The sequence below is a fragment of the Rhododendron vialii genome, chromosome 8a (genome assembly GCF_030253575.1).
Source record: "Rhododendron vialii isolate Sample 1 chromosome 8a, ASM3025357v1".
NCBI lineage: Eukaryota > Viridiplantae > Streptophyta > Magnoliopsida > Ericales > Ericaceae > Rhododendron > Rhododendron vialii.
This window is the reverse complement of record NC_080564.1, coordinates 324762-349683: the sequence shown is the minus strand read 5'-3', so window position 1 is coordinate 349683 and position 24922 is coordinate 324762. Positions and strand designations below refer to the sequence as shown.

The 24922-nt window shown below is 38.2% G+C and overlaps 3 protein-coding genes, 1 long non-coding RNA gene and 1 other non-coding gene across 7 annotated transcripts; 1 reads left to right on the top strand and 4 right to left on the bottom strand.

Annotated features, from left to right (window-relative positions):
- Positions 1-81: 81 nt before the first annotated feature.
- Positions 82-1953, bottom strand: LOC131336208 (U-box domain-containing protein 26-like). Its single transcript, XM_058371957.1, has one exon. The coding sequence runs from the start codon at positions 1512-1514 to the stop codon at positions 306-308; it is 1209 nt and encodes a 402-aa protein (XP_058227940.1). The 5' UTR covers positions 1515-1953; the 3' UTR covers positions 82-305.
- A 9872-nt stretch (positions 1954-11825) lies between these two features.
- On the top strand, positions 11826-17474 carry LOC131336137 (SAL1 phosphatase-like). Of its 2 annotated transcripts, XM_058371849.1 has the most exons (8): positions 11830-12092; positions 12558-12633; positions 14638-14711; positions 14834-15039; positions 15352-15562; positions 15643-15741; positions 15832-15985; positions 17152-17474. In XM_058371849.1, exons 1-8 carry the CDS (start codon positions 11853-11855, stop codon positions 17313-17315), a joined length of 1224 nt encoding a protein of 407 aa, XP_058227832.1. In that variant the 5' UTR covers positions 11830-11852; the 3' UTR covers positions 17316-17474. The 2 variants fall into 2 exon arrangements, with proteins under 2 accessions (XP_058227833.1, XP_058227832.1); XM_058371850.1 differs by lacking the exon at positions 15832-15985 and having other exon boundaries at positions 11826-12092.
- LOC131336138 (uncharacterized) lies at positions 15753-17779 on the bottom strand. Its single transcript, XR_009202749.1, has 3 exons — positions 17765-17779; positions 17131-17591; positions 15753-15767 (listed from the first exon to the last, which is right to left on the bottom strand). It is a non-coding gene; the product is annotated as an uncharacterized LOC131336138 (long non-coding RNA).
- A 322-nt stretch (positions 17780-18101) lies between these two features.
- On the bottom strand, positions 18102-18299 carry LOC131299346 (U2 spliceosomal RNA). The gene has a single exon (XR_009190732.1). It is a non-coding gene; the product is annotated as a U2 spliceosomal RNA (small nuclear RNA).
- A 386-nt stretch (positions 18300-18685) lies between these two features.
- Positions 18686-23224, bottom strand: LOC131336452 (2-oxoisovalerate dehydrogenase subunit alpha 2, mitochondrial-like). Of its 2 annotated transcripts, none has more exons than XM_058372306.1 (9): positions 22738-23224; positions 21527-21664; positions 21249-21431; positions 20679-20836; positions 20470-20569; positions 19861-19972; positions 19623-19762; positions 19287-19472; positions 18686-19026 (listed from the first exon to the last, which is right to left on the bottom strand). In XM_058372306.1, exons 1-9 carry the CDS (start codon positions 23017-23019, stop codon positions 18859-18861), a joined length of 1467 nt encoding a protein of 488 aa, XP_058228289.1. In that variant the 5' UTR covers positions 23020-23224; the 3' UTR covers positions 18686-18858. The 2 variants fall into 2 exon arrangements, with proteins under 2 accessions (XP_058228289.1, XP_058228290.1); XM_058372307.1 differs by lacking the exon at positions 22738-23224 and adding an exon at positions 21826-21845.
- Between the last annotated feature and the right edge of the window lie 1698 nt (positions 23225-24922).

Here is a 24922-nt window from a genome sequence, read left to right as displayed (position 1 = left end):
TGAGCGAAAAATAGCAATAGTGGCTTCTTCACTAATTCTGTCTACAATAGCATACGTACGAAGTAGTATATGCTAATTCAATTTGCCTTTGAAGACTAATAAAACATTAGTGTGCTGATATTTCTTCCTCTACAATAACGTACATACTACATAGTAAAAACGTTGTACCCAATGCACAAATCTCTATAAGTTAGAGATTTGCGAGAATGTGCTCGTAGAACATGACAGGATAAAAAAAAAAAAAAATCTTCACAAGAAAAAGAGCACCAACCCAGGCATGAACGGTTAATTCCTATATTTGTAGCCTACACATAATGAGTTGAATCCTCATGCGACATTGATCTTAGCAACTTGAGCAACCTCCTTGCTTTTGTTTTGATCCTACCACTAGACTGGCTCTGGAGAAGCAACAACAACTGCGTCAAAACCCCGGCACAAACCACCCCTTCCCTTACCTGAACTGAATCAGAACACAGGATCATAAGCGCGTTAACTGCACTCTCACTTCCCTCGTGATCTGAAACTCTAAATACCATCTTCACTAGAGCATTAACACCGTTTGGGTGATCAATCACTGCCTTTTTCCCGCTCTCCAGGCCCAAAAGCAGCTCAACCACTGTCATTGCCGTTGGTGCCACATTCCTTTCATGCCTTTCCACTGTCATTATATACGTTATAAGCCTTTCCGCCACGCCTTCTCTCACTAGATTCCCGCGATTGGATTCCAATGAACACAATGCAGATACTGCTTTGATTCCAAATTCTGAAGTACCTAAATTGTTTTGATCAAGAAGGAAAACCATCCCTTTCAAAAGTGTTTGATTTTTTCCAAACACGGCACAAAGCTCTTCGGTCTCCAAAGATGATGAGATTGCCTCCACAATTTGACACAAACTTTTCTTGACAGTGATAGTGCCTTGGTTGAATAGCACTAGAAAGTGCTCCAATTTGGACTCCTCTTTCAATATGTTCAGAGGCCTCAAGTTGCAATGTGGAATCAACTTTAGAGCACAAACAAGTGCTTTTTCCAGAAACTCGAGATTTTCTTGGGAGAATTCTCCTTGTGCTTCTCCGAATAGTAACTCCAACAGTAACGGGAAGAACCCTAGTTGAATCAAACAAGATTTCCGTGACGGCAACTCATCTGATAAAACTTGGATCGTTTCAAGTGTTTGAATCTTGATTTCCAAGGTGGACACATGGGACTCGAGGTTGTGTTTCAGTGCAACGATAGACGGGTCGGGGTCGATGATCCGATTGTGATTGTTATTGGTTTGGTGACCCGTTTGAAGCCACTGGTCAATGAGGTGGCGAAGAGTGTGGTTTGGAACCAAGGATGAATCCTGGAGCTTCTGCATTGTGACAGGGCATGTTTGGTTGCCTAAATTAAGCCATTTTTCAATGCTGGACCTGTCATAGGTTTGGCCTGTAGATAGAGTTACTGGATCTGTGAGCAAGTCTAGGCTAATTGGGCACCTAAACAAGTGGGGAATTCCCATTTCAGCTTCTTTCATGGGAGGAAAACAAGAGCTTGAATCAGGGACATAAACTGTCAACAAATTAATTGATCACGTACAATTTAATAACAGTATGATAATGGGTATCACGAGAATTCAAAATGAAAAAGCCAACAAGAAGAGGACTAAAAAAGCTAAAGAATGACAAGAGCGAAAAAAGGGCGGAGTGGCTTGAGTTCAGAATCCAGTGCTGATTAAAGTGAAGAAATGACCAGATAATGAGGAAGTAAGATTGTGAAGTTGCAGTTCATCACTGACACAGAGCACATGAGAGAGAGAGAGAGAGAGAGAGAGAGAGAGAGAGAGATGGAAAAGTGCAATCTAAGAAGGAGGAATCAGAAGAGAACATCAACATACAAAGACTAGTAGAGAATAGAGATGGGCCAAAATAGTCCTTATCCTAGGAAAGAGTTAGAGATTGGAGCTAATAATATAGACTAATTATGAAAAATGGACCCCCACCTTCTTCCCCCACATATATACTACCAATCTAGCTAGTCAAAACTGACCCACCTAAAGAAAAATAATAGTTATTGTCTTTGAAGTTTGAATCCACCCAACTAAAGTTGAATAATAATATGAGAGAGAGAGAGAGAGAGAGAGAGAGAGAGAGAGAGAGAGGTAATGAATGATACTCACCAGGGAGAGTGCGATGGTCACAGGGCTCATGAGTATAGCACTAAACTTGAGAAACCAGCTACTTGATATAAATTGTTTGGTTTCGGAATCAATGTGAACAGAAGAATTATTACTGCACTGTTTGTTTGTTTGTTTGTTAAACAAATACAAATAGTACTAGCTAGGCTAATCATGTAATGGTTAAAATACATTTCGATTGTCATGTGCTAAAAGACACTTCTTTTTGGAATATTGCCATTCAAAAGTATCTCAAATATCAATTTATCAAATACATTTTGATTGTCATGTGCTAAAAGACACTTCTTTTTGGAAATATTGCCATTCAAAATTATCTCAAATATCAATTTATCAAATAAAAGCTGTGGTTCTCTTGTGTCGTAATCAAATACTTGCACTGTTTGGTCTGGGAACACCTTACTTAATTATTGCATCCGTGAATCTACCATTATTCAAACTGTACAATTTTTTTTGGCAATACATAGTGCTCTGGATCAGCTTGAGCACACGTAAACTAATCTCTACAGCTTCTCCCCCAGCCGAGGTGGTTCCAAGAGTTGTTGGCGAGGAGAATCGAATGTGAAACTTTAGGAGGGAGCAAACCCCTAAATCCCAGTCAAACCATACAGATTTGTAGTGTATTACTGCTCTGCTTTCATTAAATCTGGATATAGAATTTCCCTTTTCTATATTCATCGCACCTTTCCCAAATTTGGCTAGATTCTTGTTGAATTTGGTTCTAATTATCAGCCAATTAATTTTTTCTTGAACAGAACCAATTGAGTTTGAACTTTGAAGTTTGAATGCATGCATGGAGTATTAAGTTATCCATAACAAGTGCACGCATCAATTGTAGAAATATCATAACCAAAAGACTCATGACTGAATGTAACTTGCTTTTAAGATTGTGATTTTTGACTAGCCAAAGCATCATATCAAATTGCCAACACCTTAGTCAACTTCTAGAAATATCATTCCTATGATATGCTAAACTAATGCTTGCCCGTGCCTACGGCACTACCCATCCCAATTGAAATTGGAATTACCCTTTGAATCTTGATAGCGTCTCAACTTGATGGCATTTTTGTAATATATTTGTAAGAGTGTGGATACTTTCTTAAGAGAGTTGGAGAGCACACATCGATCATTGGATCAAATCAATTTCAACCATTGGATCAACTTGTCTTGTGTGGAGGCCCACATCCTTGTGTTTTATTATATAGATTATATACCTAAAATACTATCCGAAGATTGATCTTAGCTGATAACCAAATACAATTGTAATCTACATGCATATATAGGAACTAAGAATTCATGTCTAAATACCCATTTTACGGCTTGTTGGAACTTTGGGAAAACGAAGGCAGTGAAAAGAAGGAGAAATTTACTGCGCTAGATTCTTTATTTTGTTATTTTCTTCCCTGTTTCCTCTCAAACCAAGTAAAGGAAAATAATTTTCCCTTGCTTTCCTTTCTTCTCCTTAGATTTTTACTATCTAACTGGATAATTTAAAGAAAGGTTGTCTGAGATGAAAAAGAAAAAATTCTTTTGGGTTTTTTTTTTTTTGTTTGAATAAGCAAATTCTTTTGGGGTTGTTTTAGGCATCCATTGCTCCGGTGGATTATCTCGTTTTCCAATTGGGTCCGGCCTACTTCCATACATGACCGTACGTACTGGAGTGGCAATCCATTGCCAACTGCATGTGGGGGGAAGGAAAGGACAAACAATTTTCTCCCTTATCATTTTCGTAGTCTTCAAAACCCATTATACATCCTTGTCAAAATAAGTAGGCAAGAAGACGAGGATCAAATTAAGGAAAAAATTACAAGCCAAGAAAACACATTCTGAATGTCGCCAACAATTCGCAAGAGAGAGAGAGAGAGAGAGAGAGAGAGAGAGAGAGAGATGGCAAACAACAAAGAGACAAGAGCAAAGGCAACAAAGAATACTCCAAAACTTTAGGTTGGTATAAAAGAAGTTTTGGGCGTTGAATGCTATCTTGTCTGGCATTTGAATATTTCTAACATCCACTAACTAGTAACAGTGACTTAAATAGATACGGGTCAATTATTCTACCTTGATAGAAAATGAAATGATAAGGCTATGACGAAGTGGAATTCACAAGCGCTAAGTTGCGTACTAATTTAAACGAGATAAATGTTCGAGTCCATGAACGAGTTCTTGAGTCCACGAGAAGAAACAGATAAACTCATAATTTTATTGATGAAAAGCTTTAAAAGTTGAATAATTGAATAGGTTACAACCTTTTTTATAAGACCCTAACTCTAGAAATTCTACTGTAAAACATATCTCAAATCATGTCAAAACAAGCGGCATTAAAGAAAATATATTTTCTAATTAATTAAAATAAAATCATAATTCTTGTAGACCAAGAATTCTAATAAAGGTATAAATTAAAATCAAACTGAATACGAAAAGTTAATAATTCTAACCTAAACAAAAATATTTCTAGTCAAAATCTTATTCTAAAATAATAAAAATAAAATACAAAAATTCTCCATTCTTTTCCTACATCAAGCTAGCTAGTACTGGTTGGTTTAGATTACTGGCCGGCAAATAACTAGCTTCACAGGGCACCAACTACACAAAGCAACATAAAGTACAAATCATATAAACTAGTACTCCACTAGTATATACAAGTAGAATTCTTATGCACAAAACTCATTCAAGAAAATCGGATGCTTGTTTTTAAAAAAATTGTAGTTAGAGAGCAACGTGAGTCGGGACTTAACAATTGTGCTTTTCGTTTTTGTAAGCACTAGCAAAGAGATAGAGCTGGCGGTCGCGGTTGAGAATGGGTTGGCCTCATTCGTTGGGAGCATCCACATAGCCCAGATTACTTGGGTCTAATACATACTAAATGACCCAAGTCTATATTGTCTTGTAAGTGATAAGCCATCTAATTGTATATTAAGATTCAACTTTTTTTTCTTCTATCCGTTTGATATGGTATTTGATCCTTCACACATTTTCCACACACGCAAGGGAGGGAGATAAAGGCCTTGGGGATACAAGCTAACGTGGGCCCATTATTATCTGGAGTTTGATTTACACCCAGATTGCTTACCCGACAGATAGCCTAATACCCTTGCAGGTTCTTAGCAGATGAGCTTATCCGGTTCAGGTAGGTGCACTTTCTTTCATGCCCCTTAAACCTCTCCCAACCCTTTTTTATTCTCATTACAAGGAGCAACCGAGTAAATTCTCACATTTTTTTTTAATTTTTTTATCCACACACTCTTGTTCATCCATTTTAAATACAAAACAAATCCTTTAGTATTAGTTAGTCCCGCTTTCTTAACTAATTTCCCCCTAGCTAGTTACTATAACCTTATTTACCTTTTATCAATGCTTCTTAGTTCTTACTCATCCCCAAAAATCTTATCCGCCTGCAAACTAGCTAATAGGGGTACTGTACATAGAACTCTACAATGGGTACCATGACTGCATTCGTAAATATAGTAGCAATCGGTCACGAAGATTGCATATGCTGTATCATCTGTAAACCAATAAAACAAGATTTTGGTTAAAAATTATGTGTTATATGACATAAAGTGTGTATAAAGTGGATCCCATTTATTATTTGTTAAGGGCTTGTTCGGTTGAGTCTTTGAGTCTTGGATTTTAACTTATTGTCCTATTCTAAAATTTACTCATTATCATTATTTTCAATTATTACTTTTATTTTTATTTTTATCTTTCTTCAATCATTACTCATATTTGCCTACTCTAATCGTTTCAAATTCAAATCCAAAATCTAAAATTCAAATCCAAAATTCCAAAAACGAACAAGCCCTAAGAGTGTGTAAATTTAAAAAGCGAATGTGTGTTGTAGTGATGTAGTTAAGATGTATAGTAATATAATATAAAATGGAGTACAAAAAACTCTTTCTCTCTCCTCTCTCTCTCCCCCAAACCGGTTGTTTCTCTCTCCTCTCTCCTCACTCTGCCTCACACAGCAGGCTCTTTTCTCCCTCCCACCCATTTCTTGTGTCTCTTCTCTCTTCTCTCTTCTCTCTTCTTCACTAGAGGTGTCGTTACAGCTAGTATTGCTTCTAGCAACGACTAAACTGATTCCCAAGTATTCCTTAACCAAACCCACTAGAAGGTATTCTACACATCTTTAGTTAACTGTAAATAAAAAAGCTGATAATTTCTTACGCTAACGCACTCTTACAAAAGCTCCCACTAGAGATGCCCTAATACATAAGTAGCCGTGCTCATATGCAAGTATGCAAGTGTACTAGTGGTGACTGGTGACGGCTTAGAGCAAGTTTATCAGTCGGTAGCTATACTACCTCGTGAACAGTTCACAATTCTATTTTACCTATCAACTTTTTTTTTCATAACTACACCAATATTATTTATTTTGCCTAACACCAATTAAAAAATATATTTTTTCCCCTCCTTTCACCAAAACCCAAATTGCAAATTGGGAGAGAGAGAGAGAGAGAAAGGGAGGAAAAAGAATAGAAAATTGGAAAGCTGATGAACAGTGCCACGGGACTTTTACCGACGAACTGTTCATGAATGTTTTTTACCTCCCCTCTTAGAGAATCTGGTGCAGCTCCATTTTAGACTTTTTCCTAATCAAAGTAGCTAATTTTGTATTTTGCCTGTGCTGGTGTTGGTTGTAACGCCCCGAATTTTGGATACGTTAAGAAGACCATTTATTGATAAAAATCTATAACGCCCTGAATTTTGGGTACGTTAAAAGGACATTTTATTGATAACATCAAATGGAGTCTGGCTCTTATTACAAAAAATACTCTTACAAGAGTTCAATATTTACACAATGAAGGGGGGTCCTAAGGTTCCTAACTACAGCTCCTCCTTCTTCTCCATCCTAGCCAGCTCCTCGGCTCCTCAGTTCTTGCCAGCTCCTCAGCTCCAAAGCCTCCACGGTGGTCTGCTTATCCTGATCATCTACAAAGTCTGACACATTATACCAGCGTCGCCACCGATATAATATGTCAGGGTCACCAAAAGGCAACACCGTGAGCTACAAAGCTCAGCAGAGTAATCCCATACCCGCTAACCCATAACTTATAAACAAAACTATAATACAACATCAATTTCCACATGATAAGTATATACATAGTTTAATCAATGACACACCCACATTCGTTAATCAACTAACGTTGGTGTCCAAAAGTTTCAGAGTTTCTCCTACGCGACTCGTCGTAGACCGTGTCAACATTTTCATTTATAAAACAATCTTTCAAAAGACATTTGTTTAACACAAAACATTTGTATTGGCTCCGTACCGCGGATAACCAAGCTACACACCCACCCCTTTAAAATCATTTGCATTGGCTCCGTACCGCGGATAACCAAGCTACACACCCAACCTTGGTTCCGCCGCGCCGGGTTCCCAAGTATCCTCACAATGGTTCCGCCGCGCCGGGTTCCCATTGGCACACAAAAATATTTGCATTGGCTCCGTACCGCGGATAACCAAGCATACCTCACCATGGTTCCGCCGCTCCGGGTTCCCATGGGAATGCACACATTTCAAAACCCTCGGTTCCGCCGTTCCGGGTTCCCGAGTAATACCACAATGGTTCCGCCGCTCCGGGTTCCCAATTGGGGTTTTCGAAATCTAAAAACATCGGTTCCGCCGCTCCGGGTTCCCGAGTATCCCCACAATGATTCCGCCGCTCCGGGTTCTCATTGGGTTTTTCAACACACACCACACAATGGGCTACCACGTCCGGCGACATTGCGGTTTTCACAATCCACGCAATGGGCTACCAAGTCTGGCCACATTACGAGTTTTCATACACACAACGGGCTACCAAATCCGGCCACGTTGCGGTTTTCACAATCCACACGATGGGTTACCACGTCCGGCCACATCGTGGTTTCCAAAACATTTCAACCTTTTCAAATGTTTCTTTTACACACGCACACAATTCACATAATGCCACCCAAAACCGGTCATTATGTTGTTTCAAAAATATTTCCTTCCTCGGAAAACATTTCTTTTAATTAACCACACCCTAGGTGTCATGTTTCTACTTTCTTGGTTCTCGCGTCTCATTTACATTCAAAGACTCCGCGGTAGAACATGAATCTTTCTAACAAGATCATCCAATTCTATATTACTTTAACACGCTCAATCACTACTTATAGCATAACGCCACATATACGGACGCCTTTGGAGTGTATCACTTATGCTTTATTCAAAGCACAACGCCACATGTACGGACGTCTTTGGAGTGAAATCACTTATGCTTTATCACATACCACAAGTAATACAAGCAATCATATACGCATACTCATAACTATCTTAAAGATCAAAATACGAATACTTCTAATCAAACGATAAGTACGTAAATAAAGATAACCTACTTTATATCATACGGTTCTATACGTAGAGTTAGGGTCAAGGGGTTCTACATTATACTTTCCAACATACAGTTCTACGTTATACGTTGAGTTAGTGGACGAGGGACTCTACCTTACTTCTTGGCGGTAGTCGGCTACGGAAAGTACGTCGGTGGTCGGACGGAGTAACTTCCTACGGTGGTCTCCGGTAGCTTCGAAAGAGAATGGTTTCTCTCGAAACTTCTACTTGACTAATACTACTACTACTTTTGGATCGAGAGGGTGGTCGAGTGGCGGTTTAGTGGCGGCCTAGGATGAGTTTCTTGAAGAGCTCAAGAACTACTCAAGAACAAAGTAAGAACTAAAGAAAGAACATAATTTTTCTAGAGAGAGAAGTTGCTAGGTGAAGGTGTGAGTTCAATGGCATGGGATGGCTTGCTATTTATAGGCAAACTCTTGGGCTCTCCCTCCCTCTCATGGCCGGCCCCCCCCCCCTTTCTTTCTACCTCAAATTTTGACACATGGCAAGCAATCTTTGAAAGATCAAAGTCTAACCCTAGGCTTGCATGGCTAAGATTGTCATTGGATGGGATTGTGGGAGATTTCGTTGGAAGATTTGGAGACAAAGGTACAAGATTTGTCTTGAACAAATCCTAGAAGTTCAAATGGGAGTTATGTTTGGTTAGGAAGAATATTACCCAAGGATTTGAAAGGATATGGAAGATCAAGGTAGTACAATCCCATCTCCTTCTTTCTCCCTCTCTCTCTCTCTCTCTCTCTCGGGTCTCTCTCTCTCTCTCTCTCTCTCTCTCTAGTACACATACATATATATATATATATATATATATATATATATATATACACACACACACACACACACATAAGAAAGAATAAGAAAGGTACAAGATTCACAAAATCAAATACCCAATAAAGAAATCCAATTTAGGCACATGCCCCTTTAAATAAAATAAACTAGAGTACTTTGTAATCTAGAAAGATCAAGTCCCCAATAAATAAATCCAATTGGGTACAAAATCCCAATACAAAATAATAAAAAGGTACTTAAGAAAATCTTAGGCTTTAAAGGCTACATAATAAAATATGGGTATTTCATCACATGGGTTTTAAGAAAAAAGACTAGTTTAATAAGCCCATGTACTTGGTGAAAGAAGAACTCTATTACCCAATGGATAATAAATACCCTAACGGTTATCGTCCAATGGATAATAAGGTACGAGTACTTTAAATCATAATTTAAGTTTTTGGAAAAGACTACATGTCCTTTTTGAAAATACACATGTGATATATATATATGTACTTACCAAATAAAATAAAGAAAAGGCTTTTGACCAATGGGTAAAGATTACCCTAACAATCTTTGTCCAAGGGACAATAGTTACTAGGGTACTTTTTATAGTAAAATATTCAAAAAGTACTTTTAAAGTAATTATAAAAGTCTATTCAAGTACTTTGCTCAAAACCCCTTTAATATAAAGAATTGGGTTTCTATTATCCAATGGATAATAGTTCCCCTAACTTTTATTGTCCAATGGACAAAGAATAAAACCAAAATAATAAAAAGAAATAAATAAGTAATTTCTAGGGTTTGAAAAGTTTGACTAGTCACATCAACTTTATTGGAAGGTTCCCTAGTCACATCGGTACTTTATTTGGTCAAAAGTCTCTATTATCCAATGGTCACTAACTTCCCTAACGGTTATTACCCAATGGATAATAGTTTCCCTTGCGGTTAATAACCATTGGACAAAGAGTACAAGTACCTTTTATTTAAAATAAAATTTTGAAAAGACTACATGTACTTTTATAATAAAAAGTTTATTATCCAATGGACAAAAATTACCCTTGTGGTTATTAACCAATGGATAATGGAGGGGTGGGAGAATCCCCAATAAACAAAGAATAAATGTACTTTGTACATGTTTTTATAAACCATTAAAATATTATATCTAGTACTTTACCAAAATATTTAAATGGGGGGCCTATTGTCCAATGGATAAAGATTACCCTAACCATTATGGACCAATGGGTAATGGCAAAGGTTCAAAAAGTCCAAAGGGTTCAAAAGGTCCAACTAGTAACTAGATAAGTCGGTTGCTTGGTTCCTCCAAGCAGTCGGTTGGAAACTAACTAAATTGGTCACGTAGGGTTTCTAGTCGAGACCAAAATCTAACTACGACGAATATTAACAAGAAAACATATAGCCACTCAAAAGAAAATAAGTAAATTAAATAAAATTCAAATTTTTAACGAAATTTTTATAGACCAAAATTCAGGATCGTTACATTGATGCTCTTATACATGCGTGGATAAGCGCCGATTTAAACCCTATCCTCTCAATTCCCATTCCCCTGTTATTGTTAAAAGCATGTATATTCGTCATTAGCCAAAAATACCAGTGACAGTGCATATTTCTCATTTAAGCTACACACATTTCTTTTGGTACTGCAACAATACTTTCAATTTTATCTAGCTATTCTTTGATGAAATATTTTAAATATGGTTTTTCTTTAACTTTTAACTTTTCTTCTTCACCAACACAATTCCAAGAAATTCTTCTTGCCAACATTTTTCTTTGGGTCTCGGGTTGCTTGCGTTTGTCCTTGTCCTTTTAATTTTTGTATCTCTTTCAAAGATTAATAAAATTTCTTTTGCTAAGAAAAAAAATCAAATTCCACAAAAAAAATTGATAAAGTAAAAGGATCCGTAGTGAATAGTGGCTAGGGAGATCGTGGAGAGGAACTATTCGCAAATGTATTATCTAATGGTTTGTTGAGGCTAGTGCACTTGATTGTCTTGATTTTGGCTTTGTAAAATGGCTAAAATGCTCATTTACCTAGGCTGGTGCACATGCTCTAAGCTTTTAACCCCTACTAATTTATTTTCAAGACAAAAGAGAAAGAGTAAATGTTTGATTAAAAAAGGAAATTATCCCGTGTCTCGGTACTTGCCCGACTCCGACCGGAAATTATTTTATACATAAAAATCTATTTTCATTCTTGTATTTTTACCCTTATAACTTAAATACCACATAAAATTTTAATTATTTTTTCCCTTTTGCCTTTAGATAGTAGATTTTGGTTAAGTTATAGTAATAATTATTTTGTAAACTTTTATTATTTGGGCTCATTTATTTTGGAGTCTACTATATATTTTTTCAATTGAAAAAAAAAGAGTGAAACGGGTAAATCCGATACCCAGTAGAGACAGAAACACCATATATATCCAATCGGGTTTCGGGACGGGGTGGGGCTAAACTTTCATGTTGGAGCGTAACAAAATCCTTCCTTTGTTCCCTCTACTAGGTGTATTTTTGATGCACGGTGTCAAATGGGAGTAGCAGTCCTCGAAACGAATAGCGAAATTGGTTGGAGAAAAAAAAGAGAGATGAATAGTGGCATAGGAATAACAAGAGTCCTATATACCTGTTCTTCCAACCTCAAGACACCAAAACCCGCTTTCTCTCTCCTCCGAACCCTTGCAACAGCAGCTCCAGTAGGTTCAATGTCGTACCACAGGGAACTCGATGCTGCCAAGAAAGCTGCTTCTCTCGCTGCTCGACTCTGCCAGGCACCTCTCTCTCTCTCTCCCCGTGGCAGTGAGGTTTTGCTAATTCAAGGCTGTCTATCATAATTCGAACCGAACCCAATCCCTAGCGGGGTTTACCTAGTTCATGTTTTCTTTGATTTAGACCTTGGGTTTTGTCTTGTTTTTTATTGTGTATTGTTGATTAGCAGCAATTTAGATGCTCATTGAATTTACATTGTAGTGAAGTTTTCAGGGATATATTTGATTCTAGAAAGTTACATTAGACTCGGTACTGATATTTGTAAATTAGCCATTGATTTTGTAATAACACTTTTCACATGAAGCTTATTTATTGTATCATTGTATGGTTGCCTTGATTTTATAATAACCTAAAAACACATACATTTCTCTTGCTGTCAGAAGATGCATCTTTTTGTGTGGTTCATAATAGGAGTAACACTTTTCACATGAAGCTTATTTAATGTATGGTTCCCTTGATTTCTCCAGAAGGTGCAAAAAGCAATCTTGCAGTCAGATGTACAATCAAAATCAGATAAAAGTCCTGTCACTGTAGCAGATTATGGTTTGTTACCATACGCTTATATGCATTTATTTTAGCTGCATTCTTCGTTGGGATCCTCCATTTATCTATCGTTATCTAGAGAAGTAATCAGGCTGTCTAATTAGCTCTAGGAAGCATTTTGCTGCAAAGAACTTTCTTTTCCCCGGTGGAAGTCTTGTTTTGAAGTTTTTGCTACCTCAGTTGCCGCAAAAAGGCTCTGAGATACCCTGGCCATTGGGTTATATGTACTGCATCTTTTTGCATGAGCATGTCATAACATCTATCTCTTTTCTCACAGATGAATTCCTCGGTCATGCACAAAAAAATGTCAGTGGTTTAGTGATAATCCTTTACCATGCCCTATAGTTAAATTACTACTAGATGATAAACAGTACTGTTCAGCTGAAGTACAATGTTAATGACGTAGAAACACATCCTTGTCAGGTAAAAAATAGCATTGTTTTGTAGTACACACTCTTTTCGGATTGTGTGGTCTAGGAAACTATCAGAAGTTCATTTTTTGTGGTAAAACAAGGCTGCAGTAAACTACGAAATAATGAGTCTGGGGTTAAGAACCCCTACAAAGTCTTCATGAAACTTAGTACATAAAACAGAAGGACAAGAAGGAAATATAGAAAGTCCTATTGCTAAGCCAAGGGCCGACTTTGCAAGCAAATCCGCACATCCATTCGCTTCCGTTACACATGGTTGATCGAGGTTGATCAGAATCTCTCCAGAAGAGCCCTGCAACTAGAGATAATCTGGAATAGAGGGTGACTATCAATATTCATATCCTGTAAGAGTTGCACTGCTAACATCGCTTTGGGCTCAATATCCAGGTCCTGAATATTGTTATACAGTGCAAGAGTGAGTCCATCCTTGATGACCCAGAGTTCAGTAGCAATGGTTGATGAAATACCAATGCTACGCCTGAACCCAGAGACCCAATGACCATCGCCATCCCTGATGATACCTCCTGCCTCGCCAAATCCATTGCTTGAAAGAGCACCATTTGTGTTTAGTTTGGACCTGTCTGGAACAGGTTTAGTCCAGCCCACTGAAATGGTAGAGGCTCTGCTAGGACTGGATTTGGAGCAGAGGAAATGCCATTCCCTAGCCCTTGTTAGGATATCTTGGTAGGAGAACAGTTTAGTGGTTGGTTGAGCCGAGGAGGTAGAAGGTAGGGATTGGTGAAAATGGTGTCCATTCCGATTCTTCCAGATGCTCGAACAAGTGAATGAGAGTAACTTAATAAGGTACCAGATGAGTGACTGGCTTTGGAAAAGCAATTGGTTTTAAACCATGAAGAAAATGGGATTATGAGGGGCTAAGAAATTAGGGGGTGGGGAGAGAGAGACCCAAATGTTAGAAGCAAGAGGACAATGCCTTAAAACATGCAAAACATTTTCAATCGTGTGGAAACAATGGGGGCAGTCATCCAAGAAGGTAACCTTACACAACCAAATTATCCTTTGTGGGAAGCCTTTCTTGTGCAGCAAGCCAAATAAAAGGGCTATTCTGACGTTACAGAGGACCTTCCAAATCCATCTCCAATCATGGTTGTTTATCCACTCTACAATAGATTCTCCTCGTAGTTTTGCCTTTGGAACGTGTTGACATCTGTGTGGAACAGTATCTGATTGTACCATACATAAACTGAACTTTTTCAAAGAAAGCTTTTCCTTCATCTTTGCTTCATTTCCCTTTTCTTATGATACTTAATTCTCTCTCTCTCTCTCATGTGAAATTTAGATAGGTACTGTACCATATGTATTCATTTGTCACAGTTACCTATCTGGGGGCTCAGGGTCTGCATGCAATGTGCTTCATTGTTGGAATTGATGTCTGTGAAATTTCTTCCCCTTGTTATCATGACTGTGGTAGAAGATACTATTAAGCATCATGTTTTGCAGATATAAGTAGTTCGACCTCTTTCTCTGTGCTATTGAATTTATAAAAAGAAGAAAGACAACGACAGCTACAACCAGTTACCTCTCTGTGATATTATTTTTGTGGGACTTTCAGGCTCTCAAGCTGTGGTTAGCTTCGTGCTGGAGAGGGAACTTCCTTCTGAGTCGTTCTCACTAGTGGCCGAGGAGGTACGTGTTCTATTTTACTTTTATTATTGATGATTTTTTGGCATTCTCTTGAGAAGGATACTGCTTGTTTCATCGTTTTCATTGTGAACTGGTGAAACATTTAATCATTTTCATGTCCTTAGGACTCGGGAGATCTTCGAAAGGAAGAAGCCAAGGAAACGTTGCAACGCATTACAAAACTGGTGAATGACACTCTTGCCAGTGTTGGCACGTATAGTGCCTCATCTTTATCTGCAGAAGATGTTCTTGCTGCCATTGATAGTGGCAAATCTGAAGGGGGGCCTCATGGTCGGCATTGGGTTTTGGATCCTATAGATGGTACTAAAGGGTGAGCTTGGAATACCTGCTTAGTTATTTTGATGCTACTACTTTTGTCAGGTTACGGGGTGGAATTAGGTGTTAGCTTCTAGATTGACTCCTTTTCATTAGTTGGTTTATGAATAGTAGGCTTACTTTCGAGAGTATTAAGCTTCCATTTTCGCATTGATTTATAGGGTTTAGCGGTCTTAGCTTTTGTCGACATTTGGGTACAGAGATATTGAATGTTTGGATTTATTGGTTAATTGGATTCTTTAGCTTTTCTGCAATCAAACACTCTGTGTGTGTGTGTGTGATAATCTGATCTCCTGAACTGTTTCAGGTTTCTGAGAGGAGACCAATATGCAGTAGCATTAGCATTGCTAGATGAGGGGAAAGTTGTGTTGGGTGTCCTGGCTTGTCCAAATCTTCCTTTACTGCCCATTGGTAGCCATGATGATCCTTCTTCTCATGACAAAGTTGGTTGTCTTTTCTTTTCTCAAGTTGGGGTTGGAACTGAAGTGCAGTCTCTTGATGGCTCCGCACCCATAAAGGTCAATGATCCCATACATTTTCTTCCTAATTGACCTCAGATTATAAGGGTTATTCTCAATATTGTTTATTGCTCCTCCAGGTACATGTAAGTTCTACTGAGAACCCTGAAGAAGCGTCATTCTTTGAATCATTTGAAGCCGCACATTCTCTGCATGACTTATCTAGCTCTATAGCAAATGTACTGCTCTCTCTCTCTCTCTCTCTCTCTCTCTCTCTCTCTCTCTCTCTGTGTTTCTTTTAGCAAGCTTTAATATTTAGTCTTAAACAGAAACTGGGTGTCAAAGCGCCACCTGTGAGAATAGATAGCCAGGCAAAGTATGGCGCTCTGTCCAGAGGAGATGGAGCAATATACCTACGTTTCCCTCATAAAGGATACCGTGAAAAAATATGGGACCATGCAGCTGGAGCTATTGTTGTGACAGGTACTGCAAAGAAAATGTCTCTCATAGGTCATAATATTCCTGAATTTTGACCTCATCCTTGGTTCTAATTCTTTCTACCGCAACTGTTCATGTTAGTTAAAGTTGATTTCCTTTCAAAATGCTTTGAAGTATGTTCTAATTGCTGCCTTAATGATACAACCTGGGACCAATTAGAATCAGAGGGACAGTTGAGCGGTGATGGTGATAGAAGAACTTATTTTTCTTCTTATCCCTTATTGGTGTTTGATTTTAAATGGAAATGAGATGTTCCATTAATGTTTTTCAGAATTTTCGCATTCGCATCCTAAATGCTCTTTATGATATCTTATGTAATTAGTTCTGGATTGGAATTCTAAGGGGTATTTGTGTATATAGTTTGTATAGAGCTGTTGCACTAGCCATTGGATGGCAAGCTATTCCTCATTGTTATGTTAGTAAGCGTGCCGACGCTTCTTTCTTCACATCAAGGGCTATTCCTTTTCAAGCTAGACATTCCCAGTAATTCTTCCACTCGTGGCATTCTCCAATCTCCGTGAGCAAGTTGTTAAGTTATTGCATAGATCACTTGGCATAAAAGCAATGACATTGGTAATGGGGAAGGTTATGTTAACTACTTAGTAATGAAGTAAATGAGCTGTATGGCTACGGTTTGCATTGCGCCAATAAAAATACTGGTAGATGTTTCTATAATTAAAGTGGTGATAATATGCCACTGTACCAGAGAATTTATGCAAAAATTGCTCTCTAAGCTTTTTAGCATTTTTTGTTTTCTGCGGATGATGCTTATTCAACTACTAGATTGAGATATCAATCTTCTCTACGAGCAGAATGGACAACGTGGATAAGGATTTTGTGTCGTTATATTCATAATGATTTGGGTTCTGGACACAATTTTCTTCTCCCTCTGTCCCTAAATAAATATCTAGCCCACAAACCTAGGCCTTTAAAAAGATGTATTTTGTGCGTTAAAAAATTCGAACCTTTTTCACAACTTGAAAGAACTCTTTCTGTGCTTGTATTACTCCTAGAAATAGGATTCTTTAGTCACTTTAGTGCCCTTTTTTTTTTTTTCTGTTGGTCCCTTGCTCTATGTCTACTATCTTCGGTGTTTTGAGATTGCTCTGCACTACATTTCTTGCTTTCACGACTCTCTTTGAATTTTGCAGAAGCTGGGGGTGTTGTCACTGATGCTGGAGGAAATCCTTTGGATTTCTCCAAGGGGAGGTATCTTGATCTGGACACGGGCATAATTGTTACCAATCCAAAGCTGATGCCTATGCTTTTGAAGGCAGTTAGAGAATCTCTTGATGAGAAAGCTTCATCCTTGTGACTTTAACCATGGCCTCTCTATTCAAATCTTGTGTGTTCTGTTTTCCATTTTTGTTTCTGTTTTTGCATGGGTGGACTTTCGATGATGCAGCTGTAAGAATTCAAAATTCTAAGTGAAATTGAATAATAAGAACTTCCAGCCATGGAGGCTTGCAATTAATTCTCTCTCTCTCTCTCTCTCTACCATATTCCATTTTTTCCGGAATCATCAAAGTGCACGAATCTCGTTGTTAATTTGTCTCTTGTATATCCATTAAAACGCCTCTCATTTTTTTCACTATTACTCCCTCCATCCCAATTTGCTTGTCCCCTTTTTGACTTATACGTGTTCCAAATTGACTGCTCAATTTCAAAATCAATAGATCAAATTGTGTAAATTTTCAAATCAATAGATTAGATTTAGTTTCTTCAATAAGTTGAAAACCTGAGTTTAGACAAACAAATCGAGACGGAAATGTATTTTTTGGAATGTTTTGGATATTTCCTCTTGCTATAATTTATTTATACTCTCTCTGGGAAGCTTTTTAGTCTTGTCTATGTAATCCATCGATAGTGTTCGATTATCCTTGCCTTTCATAAACTGTGTTCAGGACGTCAAGTCGTGATAAGATAAATAAGCGGCCCAGACTTTTGATAACTGGCTGTGGTAATTGTTTTTCAAAGTATCTGGCGGCTTCGAAAAAGCTTTTGCTTCACAATGTAATAGACATAGATCTCAGTCTTCGTCTATTTTGGAAACAAGACATTGATTCAGGTCCATTTACTCAATATTAGAAACTAGTTTTTGGTGGGGTGCACCATGCCAAGATAATAGTGCAATGCCTAAACAACGCTCAAAAGACCCCAATAGCAAACTACTGTAATGGACCTCTCCCCCTCAAAAAATTAATTTAATATCACGTGAACCGATGAGTCACTTATCAACTATTAAACTGATAAAAACAAATACTACACTCGATCTTAGCCAAAAGACCGAGAAAGGTATGAGTCCTATTTCTTTCGTCTGCTTCTTTTATTAGTCATCTTCTCTCTCTTCCTTTCGGTGCTTAGACGATGTGGGAAACACAACACAAAACCGGAGCCTTCTTCCTGTGGCAGTGCTCTCTCTCTCTCTCCGCATGTGTATTCCATAAACCTTTCCTGCATATGTAATATTGTACACAGTCATGGCAAAGATAGTTTGAAATAGATGCCCACTTAACCACCACTATGAGAAACCTGCTGTGATTACCTGACATTTGATTGGTTTTGCATTTGAAAATGTTGCTTGCCAGCATATATGTATACATGCTGCTGATGGAGAAAAAACATGTTTATCTGGAAATCTAAATTATAGAAGCGACTTCACAAAAAATCAAACAGAATCACCAATTTCATGAAGCGAATAACAGAAACCGCTTTAACTTGAAGTAGTCCTGGTGATAATTTTAAATTCTCCATAATTTTCCCTTGCCATGATGCAAATAGCAATTTTAATGGCATAGGGCTTCCACAGAAAGAAAAATCCACACGTGACCGAATTGACAAATGAAATGGAAACGAAGCTAAAATGGGAAGTCAGATGGGAAGTCTTGCGGGTGTCTATTCATCGTCTCTCTAAGTGATCTCTCTTGCTCAAAAAGGTTGGATGGAGGAACATCATAGACATCTGCAAAAAGCTCTGTAATAGGTGGTTTCTCTGATGTCTCTGCAACTTGAATTGCATCTAGTAGCTGTAGCAGAAGAGCAGCAAATTAGAGAATCTAGTAAATACTTATTGTATCGCCCAAATGTTTTCCTAAAGCATTATCCAGCTACTGACTCAATCACATGTTTCAGGGAAAAACCAACCAACGATTTTCGGGTAGCATTCTATGAAACCATATGAATTCTTTGTATATTCGGCAGCATTTTACTCATAATTGCTAGAGACACCAACATAAGCATTCACCAATCATCTATTGAGTTTTCTTTTAAGTTGAGGAAGTGTTACCTGCTTCCTAATAGTGGTTCGGTGCTTGGACTCGGCCTCATCACTCCACCATCCATTACTTTCAATCCACTTTCTAAATCTGGACACAGGGTCTTGCTCTATTCTCCACCATTCGATCTCTTCAGCTGGTCGATATTTGGTCGAATCATCCGAAGTGGAGTGATGTCCTGCTCTATATGTTAGGGCCTATCCATTGAGAAACGAATCAAAACATTATCAATTGTAATGCAGCTAACTTCAAAAAACTCCAACAAAATCTTCTCTAATTTGTTTGGCTTTTAACTTGACAATCAATGACGGTAAGAGGTAGTGATCAAAGCTGGATCATTATGTTACCTCAATCAAGATAGGTCTCTGCTCATCGATGGCTATTCTACGTGCTGCTTCAACTGCACTAAACATGGCAAGAGCATCATTACCATCTACACGAATGCTACCAACACCATATGCCTGCCCTCTAACAGCAATACCATCACCTAGCAATGATTAAAAAACCAGAACATTTTTTATCTTGAAAATCAGAATCTGGAAAAAGGGAAAGTTACACTGGAGAAAATGTGGAGAGGGAAAATACTTCGAAATTGGTCTGAGACAGGGGTGCTGATGGCCCACCCGTTGTTCCGACAGATGAAAATAACTGGGGCCTCCATAACCGCCGCAAAATTTAAAGCCGCATGAAAATCTCCCTAACAGAAGTTGTGTTAGAAAGTCGGTCATAATATGACAAATTCATGTAGGTTGGATGGTAATTGGACATATAACAGCCACAAAATCAATTCATCTAATGGCAGAACTGTTCCTTAGAATGAAACGCTTTCAAAAGGAGGTTTTCTTCACTGTGTGTAGTCTCTCACCAGACTGACTAGAATTTTGAAAGCCATGACTATACTCTAATTCTAAAACTATCCACTCACGGAGCAGTACCTTCGACCTTAGTAGGGGGGCAGCTGCCGACTCGTACTGTCATCGCATTCAAACTAGAGAGTCGAAACCAAGATGATGGCAAATCGAATGAAGTCTCTTTAGACAAACTCATGGAAAGAGAACAAACAAAACCACTAAAAATTATTCTAAGACTTATTACAGATAACCAAAGGAAAAGTCCAAGTGTTAGTGATAAATGACCAATATTGTAAATCCTACAAAACGGGAAATGGGCTTTCTTACGTAATTACATATTTACCTCACTGGTGCCACCATCCCCAAAATAGGTGACTGTGCATGCATCTCGTCCATCCATCTTCAAAGCATACGCAGCTCCAACAGCATGGGGAAGTTGTGTACTGCAATCCAGTAACCAACTATAGTGACCGGGATTCTCCATACATCTAAAAGAAGTTTCAATAATAGGCTTTGTGTCGATTTCCATATATAGAGCATTCTGTATCTTACGCAACCGTTGATGAAACAGTGATGTAATTGTGTTTGCTGGAGCCATAGTGGATAGGCATCTGCCTGCCCTTTCCATAATCAGCTTTGTTTCCAAAACATTGATTTGCGAATTCCTGAAGAGTGAATCCCCGCCATAATAACACTCCTGGTTCTCTGTACTGCATAGCATATCAAATTCACCTACTTAAAAAGTCATTTCCACCTTCAGCATGTCAAATTTTTCCACCGTACAAAATCACATGATATGTACCAACTGCAGATGGACTTTGATGCTTGTCCATGGATCAGATAAGGATTATAGGCAGATACATTCAAATCTGTTCTCATAATATTGATTGAATGACCTCATTTATGCTCACATATCAGATATTTAATTGATTACTGTTCTGACCATAATCTCAAATTCAGGCAAAAGCAAATAAGTTAGTTAACTCACACTAAAAGTAGAAAAGGATGAATTAGTTGAAGCTTTGGATACACAAAGGAGTACGTAAATGTATGGACAAAGTCAAACTGTATCGAAAAGGTAAGTTGCACAAATACATGGAGAAAGAGTGCGCGCTTATTAACCTGAGGGAAGATGAGGTCATCAAAATGGAGTGCCGCCGCAGACGCAATGTTGATGGCCTCCTCTCCAATTGTGGTAAGATAAAAAGAAATCCTTCCTTGCCTTTGTGCTTCATAGAATATTGTGTCCATGACTTGAAGAGTGGCCATGTCAGAGTACATTTTTACAGCAACTTCCTCACTGATCTGATGACATGCATAGCCCATTAGGGTAATTCTGTGCCAGGTTTGTAGCTGATACATGTCATCTTTTTGATGATAGGGCCAAAATGAAAAACTACCTGAACAAAATTGCGATTGGTAATTGGCTGACCATTGTCATCAAGAACTCTATAGCAACGTATCCGTTCTGTAGAGGATTGTGGTATGAACTTCATTTCGGGGGTGAATTTAACCTCTCCTCCGGGAAAATTCAGGACCTGATACATAGAGAGATTTCAGAGATATAGACGAACAGTTACATAAAATTGCATAAAGTAAACCGAAAACTTGACGTAACTATGGAGTCTCGCGATCAAAGGAAGATGAATCCCAACAAAAAAAAAGAGGAGGAGGCTATGATGATCTAGAAGAAACATGCCTCATTTGAACTCGGAATCAATTTCCAATGAAACGTGCCTGATTTGGATCTAATCTAATAGCGAATGAAGAGCCCCGCAACTTGGTTGATTGGTAGCGTAAATTCTAGGTTGCTTAAAAGGTCTTCATAGGATGATCGACTGTTGGAAATTAAAGTAGTCCTTGGCCTGCTATACACCAGTTTTTCCCGTTAATGTGGATACTGGATCGTAAGGAAATCACATGCCATTACAAATAATCGCAATTGAGACAAATGAAATCCAAACCACACACTCTGTCAAAGTGCTTGGAACTTGAAAGCTTCACAGATAAGTTCCGATTTGTTACGAGTTAAGGACATCAATCAGTCTTTTCATCGTGAATTATATTCAGGATGATTGTAGCACTGCGTAAAATAACTCTGAAGTCTTTTCAAAACCAAAAATGATACTCACACAACAATTCAAACACAACCACTCACATACATGTGGGACCCACACATAGTAGTATGTGAGAGGTTGTGTTTGGATTGTTGTGTGTGTAGCATTGTTGGTCTCATGTTATCACAACGGTCTAATCCTCAAACACAAACCGAAGGTAATAATAAATTTTCCTTTCCCATAAGTGTTTGTTTTCATATTCTTCTTTCAAACCTTTGCCAAAACAACTAAATGCTAAATGAGCTACCTAGTAAACTCAAAGTCGTAGACTTTGGCAGAAAATTTTGATCCAAGCTAATTATATGAGATGTTAACTCTTCCTACAAATTTGCTTATGCTACAAAATAAACTGAACCTCAATTCTTCGTCTTGCAACGCGATAATTAGTCACTATCACAATTGAATAGAGATCATAAAACTAGAATCATACAATTCAACTACTGTGAAAATGACAATTGACCCCAAATTGATGTTTGGGTAGGAGTAAGAAATACCCCGGTGTCATCAGTTGAATTGCCGATTAAATCCAAGGACCGTTTGCCTGCTTGAGTAAACTTGAAACGGTAAGATAGGAAAGGGTTTGCGTCGTTGGTGGGAATTGCATCTGGGTTTCTGAGATAGTGATGAATTGGACGTGAAGGAGACAGAGGAGGATGGTGATCAGTGAAGTGTGGAACCCAACAATTTTGGTTGATCACAGCACCCAAAGAAGCCAATTTTGATTTCAGAAGATGATGATGTATTAAGCTTCTTGACCTTGCAGTGTTGAGAGCCATATCCTAAAGATGCAAGCAGTTTGATAGATGGAAGGAAGAGCAAAAAGAAATACTCCTCCTATACAGACTGATGATTAGGAGGATGATGAAGAGACTCTTTCGATAGCTTTTATGTGTTTTTTTTTTTTCCTTTTTTTTTTTTAACTGATATAGCTTTTATGTTTGGTTCGTGGATAAGGATGATTGAAGTGACAAGGGAACAATTCCTTTAAATACAGTTCTGATAGTAGCGTGTAAAAGTTATGGGTCTCCACGTGAGACCTGAGAGGCTCAGACCTGCATTCAATTCAGTTAGTACAGATTTCATTTTGGTTTGGATAATGGAGAGAAATACTAGTAGGATAATCAGTCAAGATATTCCAACACAGAATTTCATTATTAGCTAGGGAGGAAACTTTACAAGAAGCAAGGGAGGAATTCCCAAGCTAGCTTCCTGATCAAAGATCAAGGGTAGGGTGACTAGGGTCTACAGCCTAAAATCAGCTACGGTGAAGAGGACATGGTCCCTACGTATGTGCTAAAATCGACATAGTACAAGGCTGAGAGGTGAGCGTTGGACGACATTGAGTGCCGAGTGGAGCCAAAAATAAAGGGTGTCCTTAACTTTACTACTGAAATCATTTTTCCAAGGACGTCAGAAAGAGACCTATGAATGTGCATGTCCAATTTTGTTTCTTTGCTGAACTGTAGTAGGTCACAGTAATCCAAGCTAGTATTTCTCCAAAAGCAATGTGTAACATCTTCTTCCTGAACTTAACAACAAGCCAAGTTATAAGAAGAACTTTCCTTTTCAAAAAAAAAAATAAAAAGTTAAAAGAACTTTAGTTTCCAAATTTCTGTGCAGTAGGAATTATATAATGACAATTGTAAGAGATTTTCATTGCCTCAGGGAGTTGGTGAGCAGATAGAGGAAGAGTGTAAAACCCCATTCACAAGCTTGTATGGAGATTTTAACCCATAGCCACAATTGTTTATGTTTGGTCATGTGCTTGAGCAAGTCCGTCCCTTCCCATTTAAGGTGTGAAATGGGAACAAAACCCATTTCTAAATTTTTTGCGATATAAATCTGTTTCGTAATCATATCAAACAATAATTGGTCAAACTGATTTTCGGCATGCTTGATGTTCGTAGTGAATTAAAAATTATGAACGATTTCGATCATTGAAATGTGATTGAAAAAGTTTTTTTCAAGCTGGGATTGGAGAGAGTGTTCTCTCCAATTATTTCGACCCTATCTCCCTCTCCCTCTCCCTCTCCCTCAACTCTAGCCACCTCAACTTCCCTTCTCCCCTGTGGGTTCCATACCCGTGTGCGGCGGCAGGAGGGGAAGGCCATGACACTATTCCGACTCACTTTCTTTGTGTTTTTCTTTTTTTCTTCCGTCTCTCCAGATCAACGACTTGTCGTCTGATCTTTGAGAGTTTTGTCTTTTGTTTTATGAGAGTCGTTAGTTTTATCTTTGGACGAATTTTGTCTACAGATCAGGTTCTTTTAATCGAGGTTGCTTCACAACAATATCTGTGCTTCAACGTTCTATCCTTACATGATGTCTTTAGCGGAGCAACTCGTGACGGCTTGACAGATTTGTAGTTTTTGGGAGTTCATTGGTGCGTACATCCTTGGTTTTGAGTGCATCTGATTGTTTGGGTATTTGGTTTCTTTATTCTTAACTTTGCACTTTTTCTCATTTGAAACTCCTAATTAGATGTTAGGCAATTTAAAAGTGTCGGGTCATGCCTGAGTTAGGATGAAAGATACCGATTATCTCGTGATTTTACTCTTTTTTTTGGTTAGACAATTAGTTTGGCTTTGTCCAAATTATATGTAATGATCTCTGTTTTGTAAGTGCCGCTGGAGTTTATCAATACAATCTTTTCACTTTTGAAAAAAAGAAGGTCATGAT

What these genes read in the sequence shown, in the direction of transcription:
- LOC131336208 (XM_058371957.1), bottom strand. Translation starts at nt 1,514, where the DNA reads ATGAAAGAAGCTGAAATGGGAATTCCCCACTTGTTTAGGTGCCCAATT.
- LOC131336137 (XM_058371849.1), top strand. Translation starts at nt 11,853, where the DNA reads ATGGGAGTAGCAGTCCTCGAAACGAATAGCGAAATTGGTTGGAGAAAA. An exon ending in ATGGCTCCGCACCCATAAAG is followed by an intron (nt 15,563 to 15,642) that starts GTCAATGATCCC and finishes TTGCTCCTCCAG; the next exon opens with GTACATGTAAGTTCTACTGA. An exon ending in TGGAGCTATTGTTGTGACAG is followed by an intron (nt 15,986 to 17,151) that starts GTACTGCAAAGA and finishes TGAATTTTGCAG; the next exon opens with AAGCTGGGGGTGTTGTCACT.
- LOC131336452 (XM_058372306.1), bottom strand. Translation starts at nt 23,019, where the DNA reads ATGGCTCTCAACACTGCAAGGTCAAGAAGCTTAATACATCATCATCTT. An exon ending in ATTCAACTGATGACACCGGG is followed by an intron (nt 21,665 to 22,737) that starts GTATTTCTTACT and finishes TCTATGTATCAG; the next exon opens with GTCCTGAATTTTCCCGGAGG. An exon ending in ACTGTTTCATCAACGGTTGC is followed by an intron (nt 20,570 to 20,678) that starts GTAAGATACAGA and finishes ACTGGATTGCAG; the next exon opens with TACACAACTTCCCCATGCTG.